The sequence below is a fragment of the Nymphaea colorata genome, chromosome 13, assembly GCF_008831285.2.
Source record: "Nymphaea colorata isolate Beijing-Zhang1983 chromosome 13, ASM883128v2, whole genome shotgun sequence".
NCBI lineage: Eukaryota > Viridiplantae > Streptophyta > Magnoliopsida > Nymphaeales > Nymphaeaceae > Nymphaea > Nymphaea colorata.
This window is the reverse complement of record NC_045150.1, coordinates 13,036,030-13,057,908: the sequence shown is the minus strand read 5'-3', so window position 1 is coordinate 13,057,908 and position 21,879 is coordinate 13,036,030. Positions and strand designations below refer to the sequence as shown.

General features: G+C 44.5%; 1 protein-coding gene across 1 annotated transcript; it reads left to right on the top strand.

Moving 5' to 3' along the window:
* Positions 1-2,158: 2,158 nt before the first annotated feature.
* LOC116266694 (disease resistance protein RUN1-like) lies at positions 2,159-2,842 on the top strand. Its single transcript, XM_031648005.1, has 2 exons — positions 2,159-2,446; positions 2,546-2,842. Exons 1-2 carry the CDS (start codon positions 2,159-2,161, stop codon positions 2,840-2,842), a joined length of 585 nt encoding a protein of 194 aa, XP_031503865.1.
* The last annotated feature ends 19,037 nt before the right edge of the window (positions 2,843-21,879 follow it).

Here is a 21,879-nt window from a genome sequence, read left to right as displayed (position 1 = left end):
TTTCTAACTTTTTCCCATTCAATTTTGCTCAACCATTTGTCTAGAAAAGACCAAATGACTAAGATTGTTTCAGATGTATCTCACATCTAACTTTTGCACCTACTCTGTCTTTACTTGTGATATTATATCTGATTTGGGTTGATCTATTCCTTGTGGATTGTGATAAAGCTGGAACTTTATTCAAATGGGACATGTATGGATGAAGCTTTCTTTCACTAATTATTGGTGGCTTATTAATTCATTATAGGCACGACGAAGGAGATCTTATAATGTGCATTTGGAAAGGATTAAGAAGTGATCCCTAAATACCTGTTCACGTGCGACTATCCTACAGATCTTAATTCTCGCTTGAAAGAGGCGATCAAACGGTTGGATAGGAAAGTTAGAATGGTTGGGATATGTGGGATAGGCGGCATTGGAAGACAACCCTTGCCAAAGCAGTCTACAACAGATTATTAAAGCAACACAATGTCAGCGAGAACTGTTCCAGCTTCGAGAACCGCAGCTTCCTTGCAATGTCCACGAAGTATCAAAGCAGAAGAATGGAAATGGAATAGTTGTTTTGCAGAAGCAGATGCTTGATGAGGTCCTTGGAGGAGAAGTGAGAATAAACAACAAGGACGAGGGCATCACCAAGATCCAAGAACGACTTGGAGGCCATGAAAGTACTTGTAGTTCTCGACGATGTTGATCATAAAGACCAGTTCGATGCCCTAGTCGGCAGCCGGTCAGGTTGGTTCAGTGGCGAAAGCATAATCAATGTCACTTCTAGAGATGAAGACATCTTAAGGGACGATAGAAGATCATATATGAGGTTCCGAAATTGGATCATGCCCAATCGCCTAAACTTTTCAGTCAGCATGCGTTTGAGCAACCCAGCCAAAATCAGATTGGAGAGGTGAATTGTCGAAGGAAGTTGTGTCAGTTGCTGGTGGGATACCTCTGGCCTCCAAGTATTTGGAGCCTTTCTCTGACTTTAAATCCATTAAAGAATGGGAGTCAAATCTGGAGCAATTAAAACAAGATCAACATAAAGACGTCCATAAGAGGTTAGAGATAAGCTTAAAAGCCTTGATAAGAAAAGACGACGCATATTCTTGACATAACATGTTTTATTGTTGTTGGGAGGATGCTTACCTAGGGGAGTTCAAGAGATGTGAAGAAAGGAAAAAGAAGAAACAATACGCAATGCACATGTCGGAAGGTTCCGAACTTTACCCAACTAATGCAATTGCAGAGTTGCAGCGTAAATTTCTAATCAGAATGAATGAGCATGGCACATTTTAAATGCATGATCAAATACGAGACATGAGGAGAAATATTGTCCAAAAGAAGAAGCACGCAAGCAGGTTTGGGAAAATAACAAACATTACAAATGCTACAACCAGGAAACGTAAGTATGAGCTTTCTACACGTTCTTCATTTTCTCTTCTTTCTCTTTATTTATGATGAATACTCGTGCTTGGAAGTCGCATGTATGGTGGACAAATGGAACATAGTTGATCAGCAGTGCCTACTATCGATTGTTGCTTTATTTGGCATCTGGCCAAAATTTTGTTATTCTCCTTTTTGGAGCATAGTATAGTATGGCTGATCGAGTTTCTAACTGATTAGTTCATTGTTTGTGTGGTTGCTATTCCACATCTCCACAATTCAAACATTGAAGCAACCCTTGGAGGTAGGAAAAAAGGGGTGTGGGGGTGCTTCTCCAGAATCCTCCTCAACCTTATAATTATGTTGTCATAGCTTTCTGAAAATTATCCTGTCAAAACTTGATACTGGAAGGCTCAAACCTCCAACTTCTAATTTTACTTTTTCTTGAGCATAACCATGTGGAGCTGAAAATTGTAGACTTCGATAGCTGATCTCCTATTCCTGCTGATAGTTTGCATAAAGCTCTAAATTTAAATTCTGACTTCTTTTGGCAGAAAGCTTTAGCAGAAATCATACAACATCACTTGCAGTGCTTCGACGTTTTCATTTTATCAAGGAGCTCATTTTTTTTCTTTCTTTCTCGTGATCTTTCCTATCCTAGGGAACAAAGAAGGTTGAAGCCATTATTTTCCACCGTCACGGCCGGCAGCACATTCCACCTTTAAAAACGACGTCGTTTAGAAACATGGAGAACCTGAGAATACTTTATACAAGCTTGGTAAGGATGGAGGGCTTGTATCAGGATCTACCCAAATCGTTGCAGTTCCTGAGGTGGTGGCAATGTCCGTTGAAATCATTGCCAACCATCGACTTTGATGTTGTGAACATTGTAGTGCTCGACCTGACAGAGAGCATCATAGAGGAGTTTCTAGGTCCAAGTGTGACTAGTAGTTTGCCCCAGGAGGCGAACTACTCGCGGACCTTCAGCCAATTGAAAGTCCTTATTCTCAAGAATTGCAAGAACCTCAAGAGCACCCCCCATTTTAGGCTGATTGCAAATGCAACCAAATTGGTATTTGAAGGGTGAGCCAAGCTGGGTCGAGTCCATGAATCGATTGGCGATCTCAACAAGTTGGTGTGCTTGAACTTGGGAGACTGTGGTTCTCTAAAGAACATACCTGATAGCATCTGTCGCCTAAGTTCTTTGGAGAAGCTCGTCCTTCGCTCGTGTTGGTCGCTAGAAGAACTCCCAGAAGAGATTGGCAGGTTGACGTCTTTAAAGGTGCTCCAATTAAGCCAAGGGTATATGCAAAGACTTCTGGAGTCTGTTGGCCTGTTGACAAACCTGCAAGAGCTGGAAATCAGCAATTGCGCGGATGAAGACCATCCCAGACATTTCAGATTTGCAAGCCCTGCGACATTTATGTCTGAGCGGATGCAGCCATCTTATAGATGCTCCTGGCCTTAGCAAACTGAGATGTCTAGAGTCCCTGGCACTCCACTACTGTAAAGCACTAAGGAACATGAATGACATGATGAAGGTAATTTCTTTACACATTTATATATCAATATCGTTTTCATAAACTTCTTGTTGGCCTGCATTCTGTTTTATCGATCACAATACAATAGAGTAGAAAGTAAAAATCTTTTTCTCTTGGTCGTCTTATTAATACCTTACAAAGTGGAGCAATATGAGTGTTCACTCGGGTGCGTTGTTTAGGTGACCTTTCATATGCTATCGCTTGCGTGCCTCTTTTGATGGCGTAGAAGCGCTGAGCATGGAGTTGGTTTCTGGACTAAAGTTCCTTTTTTTTTCTAAATAAGTTGAATCTAACTCAATCCATGTAAACAGAACCCCGAAATTATTGGGGCCGTGTGGCCCATAATCAAGGGTGTGACCTGCCAGCTTCTTAACAAGAGTAGGGTGTTCAATAAGCCTGGGCATCAGGCCGGCCTGGTGCTCTTTTTTCTGCTTGGACCGAGTTTGAATCAGGCTGGGTACTGGGTACCCAGTGGTAGCCCAGGCCTGTTGTCCAACCTTACCCTATTTTGCCTTTACATACCTGTTAGTTAGGCCAAGATTGACGACCATCTTATCCGTTGTCTAACCTTACCCTATTTTGCCTTTACATACCTGTCAGTTAGGCCAAGATTGGCGACCATCTTATCCATTGTCCAACCTTACCCTATTTTGCCTTTACACACCTGTCAGTTAGGCCAAGATTGGCGACCATCTTATCCGTTGTCTAACCTTACCCTATTTTGCCTTTACATACCTGTCAGTTAGGCCAAGATTGGCGACCATCTTATCCGTTGTCCAACCTTACCCTATTTTGCCTTTACATACCTGTTAGTTAGGCCAAGATTGGCGACCATCTTATCAGCTTGAGTGGCCCTAAGCCAGGTAATAGCTCGGCCGCTATATTTAGTAAGTGTCCTGCACAAAAGTTTTCATCTTTAGGCCCAACCGCTTAAACTGCTTTGTAGGTAGGTTCGCTTCGATTGTGTACATGTACCATGGCTGATTGTCGTTTATATGTGCTCATATCAAATATATATATCATATTAAATGTGCATGTATATAGTCTACATCTAATCTTATTTTAAATGTGCACGTACCAGGAGGCCAAATTCAAACATTGTGAATATCTCATCGTTTCTGGACAGCCCGATTGACTCTTTCCACTCCAAATCTCCACACAGACTATGGACATGGACATGGTTGGTATGGACATGGTCATGGTCGTTATGGACATGGTCGGTGACGGTATGTTTTTCTCTCCCCAATGTGCCTCGCCGAGGCAACACTTACACTACTGTTAGTGTTGAGGGATGCATGCCACGGTCTTATAGAGTAACCCAGGTTAAGGCCGAGGGGCATGATAATTCTTGGATAATCTTCAAACAAGCAGAAAGTGATGAGGCAATGACTGAACCGAAAGAGATTATATGGATCTCCGCTAGTGGAGCTTTCATCCCTCGGAAGTTGCAGGATGATAAAGGGAAAGGAGTCATGGTAAGAGGTGGGAAGGACGTTATGTTTCTGTGTCATAAAGTGGTAGGGCGTGACATTCAAGTTGAAGGGTGCACCGTTGCTATCGCTGACACCGACACAACTCAGAATCCCAAAGACTGAGAGAATTGGGGGACCTTTGACCCTTTTCCGGGTGGTGGAATTAATACCTCTTATTCACCCCAAAGAGATGGGAAAGGATACCGAAGGATCGACGTCACGTTCGAAGCAGAAAGCGACTTCCAAGGTACCCATTTCCGTATCAATTTGCACAGAAGGCGACGACCATGAGATCCATGCGGTTTGCTTTTGGTTATATATCGGTGGCAACCTTTGACTGGTTTACTGTTGATGGGGGTGGGGGTAAATTAAGGACAATATTCAGCCTTATTTTTCATATAGTATCCAATCAATATTTTTAATATTTATAAAATAAATATCGGACCTGAAGCGTGGATCGGTCACCTAATACGCATCGACTTATATTGGCTTGTGTAAACCACTTTAAGGAAAAAGTTTTAAACAATATTTGTATCAAATATTGTTATGTATTGAAAAAAACTTTTTATTTGCTATTAAATTAATAACTTAACTATATATTTTAGTTGTTAAAATTAGAAAATTTAAAACATATTGAATCATAGAAAGTATACAATATATCTATCTAAAACCAAAAAAAAAAGAGGATAAATAACAAAACAACATAAAACTATTAGAAACATATCAATATTTCCCAATACTCATATTAATTATAACTAATGGGTTTTAACCGTACCAAATGTCAGTGATATAAATCTTTAAAGTAATAGGACTTGTAAACGTTGATGATTTAAACTATCCTTCAAACGGAGCACTATGTGTATAGAAAAATTTTAATGACAAGAGAGAGAAACTCTTTAAAAATGGTGGACTAGGCATTGTTTTTGAAAAAAATTCATTTTAAGGTCGGTCGGTTTTGTTATTCCCGTCGAAAAGGGCTTTTCATCCCTACTGCCACCTCCTATCTTCTTGTGTGTGTAAGAAACCAATGAAGAACAGAGAGAGAACGAGAAGCGAGTGAGTGAGAAGATGAGGGACGGAGAGAGAAGATAATTGTGTCGTGGAGCAGGCGACAGGGAGACAATTTAGAAGGCATCCTTTTTTTTTTAGTTTGGAAAGGAGAAACACAGTTTAGGGTTTCGATTTTGAGGGAAAACAAATGGCATTTGAGGTGCTGCCTTCAATTTGCTCTATGCATCATACACTTTCTTCAATCTTCTATAACATATTTTTTTCAATTTATTTTCTGTATAATAGTACACTTCATCAGGGCCTGATAGGCTGATTATAGCAAGAGGCATCTTGCTTATTTTGCCGATTTTTTAAGATACACGCGATATTTTTGGTTGTTATTGGCCGGCGGTATATGACAGGCATTTAGCCTTCCAACTGATAAGTTTGCACTTGACTTTCTCTTCTGGACGCATGCATAGCCCCGCGTCCAACGGAATGTGTTCACTTTCAAGTTCCAATCCCAAGCAAGTTTGAATCTCCACGAGGGACATCCCTACGGCTTGAATGCTGTGATTCTGGACTTTGCTGAGTTGATCGTGATGCCAACCTTCTACTTTGATTTGTTTATGATAGATTGGGGATGCAGCACATCTTTGTTTATGAACAAGTAAGGTGATAATAGTACATCACCATGACCAAAACCTCTATGGCAATTGAAGAATTTTCTTTCTCTACCATCAATGACCCCCTTGAGAAGCAATGGAGATGTAAGTATAAATCAATTCAACGCACCAGTGATCAAATCTTACCTATCTTAGCGCCTTGCACAGGAATTGCCAATTTGTCTTGTTGTACACTTTCGAGAGGTCAAGTTGCTAATTTCATCTGTTGAACAAGTATAAAATGGAACGCATGACTCACCGGAATCGGTCAAGGCTAGCTCGATCAAGTGGGTGGAAAAAACATTGATAAAAAGGACACCACTGTAAGTTTTTACTGTAGTCTATACAAAATTCTATACAAAGATACTTTTACAGACATTCTGAAGATGTTGAAAAAAATTCACTGGCATCCTAAAAAAACTTTTCAAGGCGTCTAAAAACTGTCGGTAAAATCTTTTTCTGGCATTTCTGAAACATCGGTAAAAGTTTATACTAGTATTTTAAAAACGTTGGTAAGACTTAAATTCCTTCACCTCACCCTTTCCTTCGTTCCTTGCTTTCCTCTTGAGAGAGCAAAAGACATGAAGAGGGAGAGGGCGAGAGAGAGGTGGTAGGGATTGGATCAGATAGCATTGAATCAAGCGTTGTAGGTGAATCATCGGCAACAAACTCATTAATGGAATCTAATATTACAGCGCTGATAGCAGTTGAATGTATGAAGGCATTATTCAGGCTTTGATGTCGATATACAATCATGTGCATTATGCATACATTATTTGTTAATTAGGAATATAAAATTCAAATTTGAATTCGAACAATCTGCTTGGCAGGTTAGCTGATTTGAAGGACCTTAAGAAAGTTAATGACATCTATGGAAAATGTAATGTGGTCAATGTCAAACGTTTTGTTGCACAAATTTCATAATCTAGACTGGAATGGTGAATTTTCTGTTTGTTTCCTGTGTATTTTTTTCTTTATTAGTGCCTTATTTAGACAACACAATATAAAAGGGCTTTTCCCTCCTTCTTCTGCTCCCTTTTTTACTTTGGTTTGCTGGATCCCCTTTATTTTGGATTACATAATTCAGCAGACAAACTTTTGGCTGCTCATGAGTTGTCTTAGTAAGAAAAACCTGGAAAGTAAGAAAAAGTGAAAAAATTAATGTAAAACTTTTCTAATTGAAAACTAGAAAAAAGGATAAAAACGGTGACTACTGTAATTAATGACCAAATGATTCCCAGTCGGCCATCTCTGGACCTTTAGCACAAGTTTATAAAAGTAAACCAATCTGTCCTCCATTTGGATCTGTGAGTAGGATCGGGTCGTGACCAACGTCTGATAACCCATATCCAGTTCCACTGGCCCAGTAATCCACATTGGATCCAAATAATTCATTGTGACTCCAAATCCAAAGCTTGGTCCCGATAATTCGGGATCCATATAAGGTGCATCGGATTATGCGGACAATAATTGACCCAGTCGATCGGACCCGTTGGCTTTCCACGGCTGCCTAATGGGAGGTTCACGGGTGTGACATTACTGAATTCCCACCAACCTTCTTCCTTCCTCTCACACATCAAACTTTTACAATAGCTTAAAATAAAGTGGTAGTTGCCCACACAGACTGACATGATTTGATTTATTGTATATTAGTGCTTCATATTATTTAATAGTGCTTCATATAATTTTATTGCAGATATAGTTAAAAGGTCCAATATTTTTTGAAGTGTCTAAGTTTTACTATGTGTTAGTGCCCTTGAGAAAAAAAAGTCTAATTTTGATGAAATTTAAATATTATTTTGTATCGGGTATCTGTATTGTTAGATTTGACAAACAAAATATGTGGATGAATGAAATGGCCATGGCTCGATCGATTGCAACTAGCGTTTTTCTCGGTGCATAATTTATGTTGAAGATTTTCTGCAGAAAATTTCAGGATTGGTCTCCTAGCCTTTTTGTGTTATAATTGAAGCCACCTACTGTCCATCCCAGAGGGAAGGGGGCAGCGGCTGGTAGGTGAATAGTCACTATTTGGAGCTCCTAAGGTGTCAACTTCTTATGCTACGACAAGAACATAAAATATATAAAAATATAATGTAATATATAAATATAATTAATTATAATAAAATGTATATTTAAAAGTAAAATAAGTTATTGGGTAGCGAGCTCGATGCTGCTTGAGTTTACCTCCATAGAATGCATGAGAGTATAACTCATGGAAATCAAATTGGCAATGTAATATGAGTATCCACTAGCCCGACTAGTTACGTTGATCCTCTTAAAACTGTCAGACCTAAGGCTTGAGTTAATTAGGTTTAGATGATTACAAATGGAACCAAGTCTTATGCAGGTGCACTCTTATGATGTAAAAACAAAAAATATTGATTTTTTGAAATGTTGTAAAATCTTTTATATTATATATATATATATGTGTGTGTGTGCATATGCGTGTTGGCTTCTATGATCCAAGTGTTGAGTCTCATCAAACTCAACAATTGAATCATCATTATGGTCAAAATAGTTTAGAAATCTCTTTGTGCTCTCTTGAAAATTAAATCTCATTTGTTTGTACAAATATATAAAATATATTTGAAGAGAGAGGTGGATATACAGAGAGTGAAAATAAATTATGAGAAAAAATAGAAAAATGTTTCAAGTCATGTGACGTCCGACTCTGTCCATGGCATCTTGTGTGGCGAGTAGCTGTTCGGAAAACATTAATTCCCATTTTGACCTTCACCCTTTTCATCGGCACTTCTTACCATTGGTGGGAAGCTTCTTTCGAAAATGGGTCGGATCTAATTCTTTACCAAATCGAACCTTTTTATGACAAAATTGGAGTTGGACAGGATTTAGATCCAAACGCCATCATTGGATTTTAAATCTGAAATGATCCTATTTCACACAGTTAAAACAGGATTTGATCCAGAAGACCCGTACCCAAAGCATTTTCTGTAACTATGGGGTGGACTGGTCGCCCTCAACTTCCACTTAGACGCAATTCCCAAAAGGTTCGGAGCTAAGCTTGAAGTGTGAGGCACCATCACTACATAACTTCATCATCTGTCCCTCCCATTCATTCCCCTTAGACCCCCTGGTTTTGAATAGGAGAAACTGAGATCACGACATCTGGTAGATTTTTGGATCAACAAATACTCGCGACACAGCCTTAGACCTTGGGGGCAGGGGAGCTTCGGCTCTCACAAGGGTGGTGAAATGAAATAGGACTTCTTCGCTCACTCTGATGCAAACAAGCTTGTTCGTTCTCCCCTAAGAGTCTCCTGCAAAGTGGCAGGGGGCCTCTACATCTTTTGCTTTTGGACCTACATTTCCATTTGTTTTAGACCTACAGTGAGCTTGGACTCAATCGATGTGCTATCCAAGAACTTGTTCTCCAAAAGAAAGGCTCTTCAATATGGGATGTATGGAAACTTTGCAGCAGATTTTTTTTTAATTTCGACATGGTTGATCTTCAATTCTTCCTTGGATCTGGAGAGCTTTGGCCCAGAGCTGATATTCACAACTAAGCTGCATCAAAATGCAGCCATGGAGTTTGGCGTCACTGGATCTAGATCTTAGCCTGCCAACTCTCATGTTTAGATAGATCTACAAATTCTACTTCTATTTCATTTGATAAATGACTGTCATTGTTATGATATCCGTTTTACATCCAGGTCTAGCCATATCCAGTGAGATCCGTTGGACACAAATTTCTTGACCAAATTAGATTTGGTCCATTTGGGGATCCAGATTTTCACTATATGAACCAGTTTCAGGTTTAGAAACAGGCTTCCTGAGTCCATGATAATCAGGTCCGGGTGGGCATTGTTCAGACTCTTGTTGCATTTTCTGAAACCAAATCATGTCCATGTACTAGTCTAATATCCTGGATTTACATGTGAAATATGGTAAACATTTCAGATCTTGGAGTCATGATCCGGCTTTGGTACAAATTGTATAGAAACCTTGATTGTGTGACCTCATTTTCTTTACCAGTCCATTCTACATCGAAACCGGGTCTGATTGTGTGACCTCATTTTCTTTACCAGTCCATTCTACATCGAAACAGGGTCTGATCAATCGCAAATTGGACCAATTGACATCCTTGCTTGGCTATAAGAAATTGTGCAGTCCCAGAGGTTTAGATAATCAGATCCGCAATCCAATTCCATATATCTATGACGGTTCATGGGAACTGCTTTCTTATGCATCACCATGTATAGCATTTGAACTTCCAAATTTGCGTGGAAATAAAATGTTTACCTTTGTTCCACTTTGTCTCTTTCAAAGTGCTCAAGCATCAACTTTTACAGATTTGGGTCATAAGGCTCGGCATTAGTGGATCCGACTCAAACCCGTTTTCATATGCTAATTCCATCCAAAAGCCACAGATGCCCTGTGTCCTCTAAGTGAACCAAAGACACCGCATCGGCTTGTGACCTAAGGGCATGTTTGGTAGGAGGGGAAGGGAGGGATGAAAAGGGAGGGAAAGGAAAGGGAAGGGAAGAGAAAGTGAAAGGAATGGAATGGAAAGAGTTGATTAAAAATGTTGGGATAGAAAGGGAAGAGAAATGAATGGAATGAAAAAAAAGACTAATGGATTTTAAAAATGAGTGAAAGAAAATGAAGAGTAGTGTGAGAATAAAAAACTCTTCCACTTACTTTTTTTTCTTTCCTTCCCAAGACGGATTTGGGAGGATACTTTACCCCTTTCCATCCCTTTCCCTCCTTTCTAATTAGCCAACCAAACAAAGGAGAGATTGCTCAATCCCCCCTTTTCCTCCTACCTCCCTTTTCCTCCTACCAAATAGACCCTAAACTTTGTCCAATACCAAGCTGCCATTGGCGCCGTAAATGAGTATCCCAGCCGTTAAGAAGACAATCCGATCACCGTGCCGTTAAGAAGACAATCCGATCACCGTTCGTCATGATTAGCTGACCAGACAACCTGATTGGATTCAACATGCAGGACGCAGAGGTAGAACTCACCATTACCAGCAGGGTTGCAGATGGAAGCTCGGAAGATGTTAGATTTGAAAGCCAGGAAAACATCATTGTTGTCAACGAATCCAAGGTTGGTAGCAGTGAAATTCGGCCGGATAAACTCTGTGAAAATGGGTCCACCAAAGCAACACAGAGCAAAGAAAGACGAGAGAAAGAAGAACATACAAGGGAAGAACGCTGGTGCCATCATCTCCTTCAGTTCCCCACTCCTTTTCTTTTGACCCTTACCAATCGGGAAGAGAAGCAACAGCAGGGGCAAGAACCGGCGACGAAATTGAAGATCACGGACATTGCTTTTCATGTGGCTTTGCCTTCTGCTTTTGAGCACAGACACAACGGTAGCCTCATCCAGCAGCCTCATTAATAGAGTTGACCAGGAACCAATTATGAATCGCGAATTTAAGGACCAACGGCCTTTAATGGTGCCACTGCCGCTGGGAAGAGGCAGCTCACCAACTTGAAGAATTGAATGATTCGGCTGGTGTTTCTGAAAGTCAAAGAGCTGGTCGATATTAACGGAAAGACGAAAAGTCTCAAACTTTCGGATGCAATCAAGGAAAGGCCGCGATGTTCTTTCAGAAATGGCATTTCATCGATGGAGCCAAGGCTGCAGAGTGCCGCTGGTTTGTCTGGCCGGTCGGGAAAGTTGGATCATCAGTTCGATCTTTGTAAGCATCAATCCTTGGACTGCAAACTGGGGAGCTCTTCACTCCAAGTAAGAAGGTAAGGGAGAAGTCTGGACACGCGCAGCAGATACAGTTCCTCGCCTTCACGTGAACCCCAAGCATCCTTTCAATTTGACTGGTAGCCGCGAGGAAACAAAACGTAACCTTTTTCTTCCTTCTTTATGTGTCTGTGGGTGTGTCTGTGTGAAAGCAAGGGCACCTCAGCAGTTTAGCTATCGCCGGTCGGTTAAGCGTTTGAAGCTTCTGACGGTACATTCAGCTTAAAACTTGCAGCAAGAGATATACCTCCCGGTAATACCAGGATGGCCTACCAAATTATCGCAAACCCCGGCGGCAAATTTAGCAAAAGCATTTTAGAAAAAGCATTTAGAACATAAAAAACTTTATTATGGCAAAACATTAACTTTTTGTATCCAATAAGATAGAAAAATTTGGTCTGGTTAGCGGCAGTATTACTTGAATTAGGTTCACACATTCCCCTAATGTAGATCATTTTCAACGCATGATATAAAATACCAGACCCTTTTTCTTTACCTACCTTGTGTTACAAAAATAGAAATGAATAAAGTCGCACCCTCATCGTGTTGATGTTTTCGTTAAACTATTTACTTCATTCCATTTTTCTCATTTCCTCTGCAGCAAAATACCAATTGTAGTGGACGCCACATAAGTAGAACCATTAGAATCATGTAGAAAAGACGGCACAAGTTAACGTACCTGCCATCTTGAAGATGGATGGTCTTTGACATGAGGGCAGTTGTCCGTAGTCGGTGCACCCATAAACAGCAACGCCTGCCAACTGAGCCCCATTGACGACAGGGATGGGCGAGTATCACATTAATTCAGTACCGCATTTTATCTCTTGGCAGGGTTTGTAAACTGATATAAAATTGCTAACATTCTCGGTATAAAAATATGCCAAAGCAAATTAAAATTGTTGTTGTATGTAAGCCGTCGGATCTCCAAAGAAGTACCAGCGATCGATGAAATCAAACAAGATGTGCCCACCTCAATATTTCCCACTTTGGGCCTGGCGGAATTAGAAGAAATTATATATCTAGGAAGAGAAACCAGCAACAATTAGCATTTTCCATGCTTAATCATATTAAGTTTCGAATTGAACCCTCCTGTTTTCTTCAACCACAACAAAGAGAAGAGGCGTAACCAGAGAGCCATCGCTACCTCAACTAACACCATCATCACCACCATCCTGCAAGCATCACCAGTAGTCCACAGAGCTCTTGTCCAGGAGCAAAATGCATACAAAAATGTCATTAAAATGTCACTAAAAATCAAACCTGAAAGTTCTTCAGCATTTCCAATAAAGGTTGACACCAGTCTGTACAATAAAATTCTATTAGTGGTACCATCCACAATAAATGTCAGTAGAAGATACATGAAGACAAGCACCGGAAAAGAACAGAGAGGAGATAACACAAGGCCCTAAGATTCTGAAGATTCATGGAAAACATGTAAGATGCAAAATGAAGGAAAGATAGAAAATGATCTTAGATCCATTAAAGCTGAACATAAGATTTTGCATTTTATAGAGCCCCACAAGTGGTTGACATGAAACATCTACTGCCTCCTTATGCTGCATAGTTTTATGTCAAGCTCACTCTTACATTTCTCCTCAACCATTCCAGGTAGTTCAAAATTCTCTAGCAATGTTGAAAACCATCCAACAACGATTGTGGCTTAGCTGCCAGTATTTCAAAGCAAACCCTACAAAAGAACCGAGCAGAAAGATAAAATTTGGAAAAAGTCAGCGCTATGAGTGCCTACCAATGTTAGCACCGATTCTGGTTCACTTGCAATCAAGTGATTAACCAATGCACCCTCCCAACTCTAAGTAGGCCACTCACGGAGAGGTAAGCCTCATTAAGTTTTTGTGTAACCCTAATTTCTTTAAGGGTATCGATGGAGCGTAAAGATTTCTGGGGTCGACAACATCTCCATGGTGGCTGCGTTCCAATGCATCACACATACTTCACTGCACTGCATGAATCTTTCATCCATCTTTCATCCAACTGCAGGAGTTATTTAAGCTCAAAATACTTCCTAAGAGGCCTAACATGTGCTCGATCGCCTCTCACTTGACAAAGGGGCTAGTCAATGGCTTGGTTCTACAATGTTTCGTCATTCAGGCTCTAATTAGGGTAAAAAATTTATCTAGAGAGTGTAGCATCTCATAAAACTTGACTTCTCTAGAGAGTGTTCACACCTCTTAAAGCTTGCCAACAAGAGACCGACTGTGAGAATTTACCATACCCACTTGTCAAGCCTGTCATTTCTCAAAAATCATTGTGCCTCCACTCATTTCTCAAACCCTTTGTGAGTCCTAAGCTTGTCCAGATAATTCTTCTATCTCCTTGGACTCCTTCCAGTCCGATAAAAGCCAAAGGTACAACCCCAGATCAGGATGTATCCCAGTGGTGTCGAAAAAACAATTAGCATGGCCAAGATGTTTAAAGATGTCCAAGGTTATTTGGACTGCCAAGTGTTCAATTGCAGGAGAAATTGTGAGAGCTATATCAGGGGACCAGAAGAAAAATGCAGCATGTCCAACTCTCCATGAATATGGTGGCGAAGATCACTCATCATTTGAACTTTCAAATCATCTAATGAACTGCAAAACACAAAAATAAGACTCTGCATAAAAGAATATTTCCAGAATAATTTCAACTCAAAGAAGCCAAGCCATTTAACACCACCAAGAAGCAGCTAATGAAATATCTCGGTAACATCATGAGTTGGCAAATTCTCCAGCCCCCAGTTCTCTGTTAGTCTTTCAGGTTATATAAAAAAATAAGGCCTTGAACATTTGGTTCATGCAGATTAAACTCACGGTTGACATGCTAACCCCTTAGATGCGATGCTGCTGTCACAGATATTTTGCCAAGAAACCTACAAACTTAAGCAACTTATGATAAAGACAACATCAGAAAACAATAAAGGATGAGGGAAATACCAAAATTTTCAAGCATGCTAGAAGATGTTATATCTTCAAAATTTCAAGCTTCAAGAAAAAGATTGATTAGATAGTTCCCAAATTCAGAATATGCAAGGCTACAGTCTATTGCTAACTCAAACTTAACTTAAACATTTAGCAAAAAAGGGATGTTGATTACTTAGCAAGAAGAGAAATAAGTAGGGACTGCACAAACATGAAACCCAAACTATGCTACCTATTTACCAAATCTTGGAATCCAACATGCTCAAGTGCCCCCTCTGTTAATGAAGCATTCTTCCAAACATAAAGTTCATAAGGTTAATCAAAACTTTGCTAAGGTAAAAGTGTGAAGAAAAAAGATCCCATAATAAAAAGCAACAGATTTCTTGTTAGGTTAAGCTGACCTGCATGGAAAATATAACATGGCTCTACAGTTTCCCTACATCCTAAACCCATGAATGTGTATCGTACGAGAGAAGTGGGACCAGAGGAAAAATGCAGCATGTCCAACTCCCCATGAATATGGTGGTGAAGATCACTCATCATTTGAACTTTCAAATCATCTAATGAATTGCAAAACACAAAAAATATGACCCTCCATATAAGAACATTCAAGAAGCAAATTAACAGCCAAGAAGCAGCTAATGAAATATCTCTGTAACATCATGAGTTGGCAAATTTTCCAGTCCCCAGTTCTCTTTTAGTCTTTCAAGTTGTCTCAAAAAATATGGCCTTGAACATTTGGTTCATGCAAACATAAGAGATGTCTCATTGATGCACTCTCTAATAAAGCACAGGTATGAAACCTAAAACTAATGAAAACAAGTACCCAGTACTAACCATAACAGCATGACTTGTGAAGATTAAACCATAACTCACGGTTGACATGCTGACCCCTTAGATGCGATGCTGCTGTCACAGATATTCAGCCAATAAACCTACAAACTTATGCAACGTAAGGTATGGAATTCAAAGACAACATCAGAAAACAATAAGGATGAGGGAAATACCAAAATTTTCAAGCATGCTAGAAGATGTTACATCTTCAAAATTTCAAGCTTCAAGAAAAAGATTGATTAGATAGTTCCCAAATTCAGAATACGTGAGGCCACAGTCTATTGCTAACTCAAACTTAGACATTTAGCAAAAAAGGAATGTTGATTACTTAGTGATACGGCCCATCCGTCGGCGTCCAGGATGAGGGCCGCAGCCGGCACCGATAGGGCGGAAGGCCACGCACAGCCCACAGACGAGATGGGCCACGCACCAGGAGGCGGGGGTGATGACCCCAGAGCAGATCAGAGGGAGGTTTCAGACCATAGACAAGAGCCGGGCACAGCCCGGAAACCTACACGGGAGGTTAACCCCGCGGGCCGCCAGGAGGTGCATGCGGCTGAGGCAACCGCCACGGGAGGTTTAGCCTCCCTCGCTCGTGCCAGGGCAGGTGCAGAAGGGACTGAGGGAGACGGCAGCACTAACGACTGCCGCCTGGCCGACCAGCGGCCAGGGCCAAGCGACGTCCGAGCGCTAGGCGGGCTGGCCGACGCCCCTGCGCGCGACCTACTAGGCGACGCGGCAACACTCGGGCGAGAAGGCTCGGTAGCGACGGGTGCACCCCAGCCGGGAGGAGTTCCAGCGGGACACGGGTGTCATTTGGACGGGACACGTCCCTGCTGTGATGCCTGACACGACGAGGGGTGCTGACACTGTATAGAGGGACACTCAGGGAATAAACGGATACGGGTCCGGATTTGTGAGGCGGGTTGGCCCGGACTTTTTGGAGGATCCGGACTGGGGTCCGGATCCGAGTTTCTTGTATCGGATTTGGGACCCGGGTCTCTTAAAGACCCGGGGCGACTCGCCGCCCCCGACCCGGTTCGACAAGGCTATCGAACCGGGACGCTGGTCGGCCACCTCCCACGCGAGCCGTGGGAGGCCGTTGGGCCTTCGTCCTCCTCCTTCATAAGGGGGGAGGCAGCCATTGTTGAGGTATGCTTTGAGAGAGGATTCCCAAGAGGGTCGTTCCTGGAGGTTCTACCCAGAAGGTCGCCGGACGCCATTCCCGGCGGCAGCCCCCTTGGATTCCATCTCATTTCATCAATGAGAATGATGTTTTCTTCTTCCCCTTCTTCTTCCTGTGTATGCTCTGTTCCAGCTTCCATGGCTGCCTTCAACGAGCTCTCCTTCGCCTGAAGCCCATCCCGGGTTGAGGAGACTCCACCGATCGCTGCCCACGCATCCTCCGCCGTTTCCCTTCACCCATCCGATGCCCACACCACCTGCAAGACCCTCCGTTAGCCTCCCTGTTACCTGCGCATCCTCCCTGCCATCACCGTTTCCAAAGAGGCCGGTTACTGTTCCATTGGTGTTCTCCCCCTCCGAGCGAGATTCTGGGCGATCAGGACCGCGGTCGGCTGCCTCCAGCATCCCTCCCGGCCGCGGGCTCCAACAAACTGGCATCAGAGCTATCGCATGGCCAGGGGAGACTGATTCGTGAAGCATACTGACGCTGGACCGCTTGAGACAGAAAACCGAGAGGAAGAACGCTCTTCAGATCATCGGCGTTATTTTCTGGACGAGTTCTAGCTGTCAAGCACCCATCCATTTTCTTCGTCTACGTCTTGGGAGTGCTGTGGATTTTTCGGACGATTTTTGGAGCACCCTGGAGCGAGTTACGGATTTTTGAAGGCAACCTGTATTTTCCGGCGTCTTTACCCTCTCCAGCGGGTTCCGACGGATTCCAGGCGATTTGAAGGGGGATTTCTCACTGTCCAGCGGCCGATCAATCCTGAAAAGATTAATTTGTGTGGATGAGTATACACGAGGATTCTTGACTCATTTCCGAGCAGATCGAGCTTTGGATCGTCGAATTTGGTCAGGAAACGACGTTGGAATCTTGATTTGAAGTTCACCGGCGAGTTTTCGAAGTTTTCCGGCGCGGACGGACTTTTCCGGCGAAAACGACGATCTCGGCGGAATATTTCGCCGAGATTCCGCCGTGTTCTTCGGTCCCCGGCGACGAATCAGTGTTTCGTGTCCCGAACGAAGGCGGTACGCAGCGACACGCGAGTCCCGTCGAGTCCAGCATCACATCTCGACCGTGTCCCGCCGTGTCCCGCCTTACCTCCGACTCCGAGGACACGGTGTCCCGCACAGCACGTGTCCTGACGATTTGAACTGAGGCGACGACGTGTCCGTCGTGTCCCGGACTCCATCACACGAATCAGAGCCCCGGACACCACCCGAAAGCTGTTCTCTGCTGTTCTCAGTTATCAGTTTTTCCAGAAACTACCCTAACTTCCGGCGATCGGCGCTGCCAGCTCCGAGCTCGGATTTCAGTGGTCTTAGGTGCGTTGGATCCAGATACGTCTCTATTTTCTGGCAGCCAAATTTCAGAAGTTTTCGACTTAAGATCAGTCCGGAGCGGCATTTTAAGTGGAGACTGGTCGGAGCTCATTTTCTGGACTGATATCACCCTGGAACCAATCTGAACCGAGCGGCTGAGGCGTGATTTCCTCAGCTACGAATCCTTCTGTGTTTTGAGGTATCTGGAGATCTTGGTACCACTGGAAAGCTACGGATCTCTAAAATTTTTCAGTTTTGGTTTGAGGATTTTTGGACCTTGGAGCTGGGAGATATGGATTTTTAACTGGAGACTGGTCTGAGAAGCCGCCTGAAACCAGCCCTGAGCCTGTCGACCGACTGAAAAACAGGGTTGAGGCGTCACTTTCTTCAGCTCCGATTTTCTCTGTGCCGGGAGGATGCTGGAGTTCTTGATACCATTGGAAAGCCACAGATCTTAAGAAATTTTTGGCACCAGATTGACGATTTTTGGGCATCGGACCAGGGAGATACGGAACTTTGAGTGGGCAGAGGTCTCTGAAGTCACCTTCTGCCTGATTCCTGATTCACCAGAGCTTCAAGGAGAATACGCGTCCGCCGGCGCTTCCGGCGACTGCCACACCCCATTCACATCTTCTCCTGGGGTTTACTCGAACATCTGGTGACATTTCCAAGCATTCCCCCTTACTTACTCGTATTGCTGAACTGCCCTTGACTGTTCTTGTTCTTTCTTTGCTGGACCGAGCTGCATGAGTAAGGGGCCATCCTCTCGACGAGCTGATTCTGAGGGCCACACACCTTGACTGAGGAGGAGGAGATCCAGCTGGCCACTTCGACTGGGCTGGACTAGGGAGAAGGAAGGGCGTTCGCTGGCGCCATTCCAGCGATTGCTTCCCCCTACACGCTACAACACTTAGGGGTTTCCGAGCTCACGGTGACGTGCATCCCCTTCTCCCTTTTAGTTGCTGTTATATCTTTTCAGTAACTACCACTGCTCCATTTTCTTGTCAAGGAGCGAAGTCCAGCCGCACCGCTAGGAGGTGCCACTCGTCGACGGATCGAGGCTGCTGAATACGGGGGTGCAGCCAGGCTGCCGGTCTTAGCCCCCGTGACCAGGTTCCCTTCGCCTCACCCTATAGTTGCGAGGGAGGTTGTATTTGCTTTATCCCTGCCACCGGCACCCCTGACTTGGGCTCCTCCTTGTGCACCTTGCACGGGACACAGCCCGGCGGTGGGAAGACTTACCTAAGGGCAAGAAGGGCGTGGTTTGTACGTTCTAGGCATGGATTGTTGAGTGAGATGGGAGAGATTTAATCCATGTATCGAACGCATTTGTAATCCTTAAAGCCACATTTGCTCTTGAGAGTTTTGTTGTGAGGTTGGGGTGGGATTTGTACTCCTCCGGGCAAGCTAGGGCCTTTGACAGGCCGGAGAAACCTTGTACAGCCGTCCACGAGAGGTAGGAGCAGCATCCTTGTGATACCCGGCAGTGGGCAGGCTTCAGTCTTAGCTCAGCCGGCAGTGGCAGTTGTGGGCGACGTGCGGCCAGGTTATAGCAGTCGGACAGCGGGTTGACGCCAGCCCGGGCAGTGCAGTGCGGGCAGACAGTCTAGCCACATCGTGACATTGAGCAGCGCGCGCCATGGCTAAGGGCGCCAAGGACAGGGCGCCGATGGTTGCCGAGGACACCGAGGCGCAAGAAGAGTGCACGACTGTTCAAGGTGGAGCGGAGCGAGCACCACGGGGGGAGACTTACTCCGCCCGAGTGCCTAACCAAGATCTGAGCATATGGAGGTCGGAACTCAACCAACAGTTCGAGGCACTCGGGTTGATGTTCCAAGACAATATGAACCAAATGATGAACCGTTTAGGGGCCGACCTGGGAGCAGCCCTAAGGCAAGTAAGGAATAGGGAGGACCGTCTTGAGGCAACCGGCCAAAGGGCTAGAGACGACCCTAACCCCGACGGAAGAGGGTTACGGAGAGGCCATTACGATTTTGGGGAACCCTCCCAAAGGGACCCAAATCTGGGATCAAGGGGACCTCACATCCCCTCTCGAGCCCGAGATCGACCGGTGGACTACTCTCTTGGGTGGCCACGAGAGCCGGGGGAGCCACCACTTGACTCCGCCCGACCCCAAGAGTTGGGCCAACACGGGTACCCCCGCGGATAAAGAAGAAAGGGGGAAATCGCCGGGTGCAAGGAGCAGTGAAGCGTATCGAACCGGCGGTATTTCAGCTAGACCGTTCGATAGAGGAGTCTATTATGTACAGCGAGACCCGGGGCAGTATGAGCCGGTTCCACCCGAGCGACAGCCACCACGTTTCGGGCAGCAGGCTGGTAGGAGGATTTTCAGAGGTCACGGCCAGGTTCGGCAGAACGTAGGAGACAGGGGGCGAGATAGTTTGAGGAGCCGCCTCCACGCTTTGGGATAGGAGCTCCACCCGATCCCATACCAGGATACCCGGGAGACTTGGCAGTCCTTGACTTTCCCCCACCGAGGCCCAAACACGGAGAGGGGAGGGCTGATAGCAACCCAGCTCTCGCCCATCAAACCAGTTCTGGAAAGGGCAGATTAGGGACTGACGGGGCTAAGAAAGTTCAAGCCACACCTCCCTTGGACGCCAAAGAAGATGGGAGCGGAGCGGTGCCGAGGGGAGGAGAGCTCCCTAGCAGCCAAGGTAGCGTCGAAATAGAGTTGAGAACTCAACAGCCCATCCAGCGATGCTGTAGGCATGATCCCATCAAAAGCAAGATGGAAACCTACTGGACCCCGACTTCCGAACTTACCCAGCAGGTTGATGAGCTTGGCGCGGTGGTCATGGAAGGCTTGAGCAACACTCTCGAACGGTTTAGAGCAGAATTAGGGACTGCCACAACGCAGGTCCGTGAGGGGATGGACAGCATTGAGGTTCTTCAAAAAGAGGGCTTGGGGTATGGCGGCACTGCCACCCCACCGCCGACCGATGGTAAATTCCAACTGGGTTGGGGTTTCCGGAACTTCCCCCTCCTAGGTGTAGACGCCAGCCCACTCCCGGACATGTTCATAGCTGAACCCGCACGACCCTCTCAGCTCACGGTCAACCCCGTAAGGGAACCAGACTTGTTTCCGCCTATGGTAAGCCCGCGGGAAACCCCGAACCATTGGGTCGCCCACAACTCACCCTCATCCGGTTGTGGACAGGTCCAACATTGTCATCTTGAGGGTGGAAAGAATGAAGAGGGTTCTGACCGGGGAAGGAAGGGAGGCTCCAAACAGGGTCTAAGTCTTAGATATAAGCTGAGACGAAAAACCAGACTGAAGGGTAGATGGGTTCCTCGCTTACAAGGTAAACCACATGGGGTTCAGCGAGAGTCAAACCAGCGGAGTTCTATAGGTCCATACACTGCCTATAATCACATCTATCTCGGGCTGAAATGGCAAGAAATGGCTGGAGACGAGGGAAGTGAAAACGTATATGAGATGGGTCTAGAAGAGGGGGAATCCCGAGCGGCTAAACAACCGGCAGAAGCACGGGATTCCAGCGATCAGCTAAAATTTGGTGAGCTACTTCCTAGAGTAGATTCAGCCCTTCCTATGGATCCAACTCCGGCTCCCACCCGAGGTGACCGCCACCCAAGAGGGCCACATCCGTTCCCTGACCCTACCTGGCAAGGACAGCGTGATAAAAGGGGGACGGGGTGCCCGGAGAGACACCCATCGGCGACGCTCGATCAGTGCCCACCCACCGAGTATGGGAGAACTCATTGTAGGAGCATCCTAGCTGGTCCGGCAACTATTTGGGATCAATCTTCAGTACCCAACTCGAGTTGTATCAGCCTGAAGATTCTAGAGACGCCAAGCATGTATGT

Coding starts and splice junctions, on each gene's coding strand:
- LOC116266694 (XM_031648005.1), top strand. CDS start 2,159: ATGGAGGGCTTGTATCAGGATCTACCCAAATCGTTGCAGTTCCTGAGG. Junction 2,447..2,545: donor TTGCAAATGCAACCAAATTG/GTATTTGAAGGG, acceptor GGTTCTCTAAAG/AACATACCTGATAGCATCTG.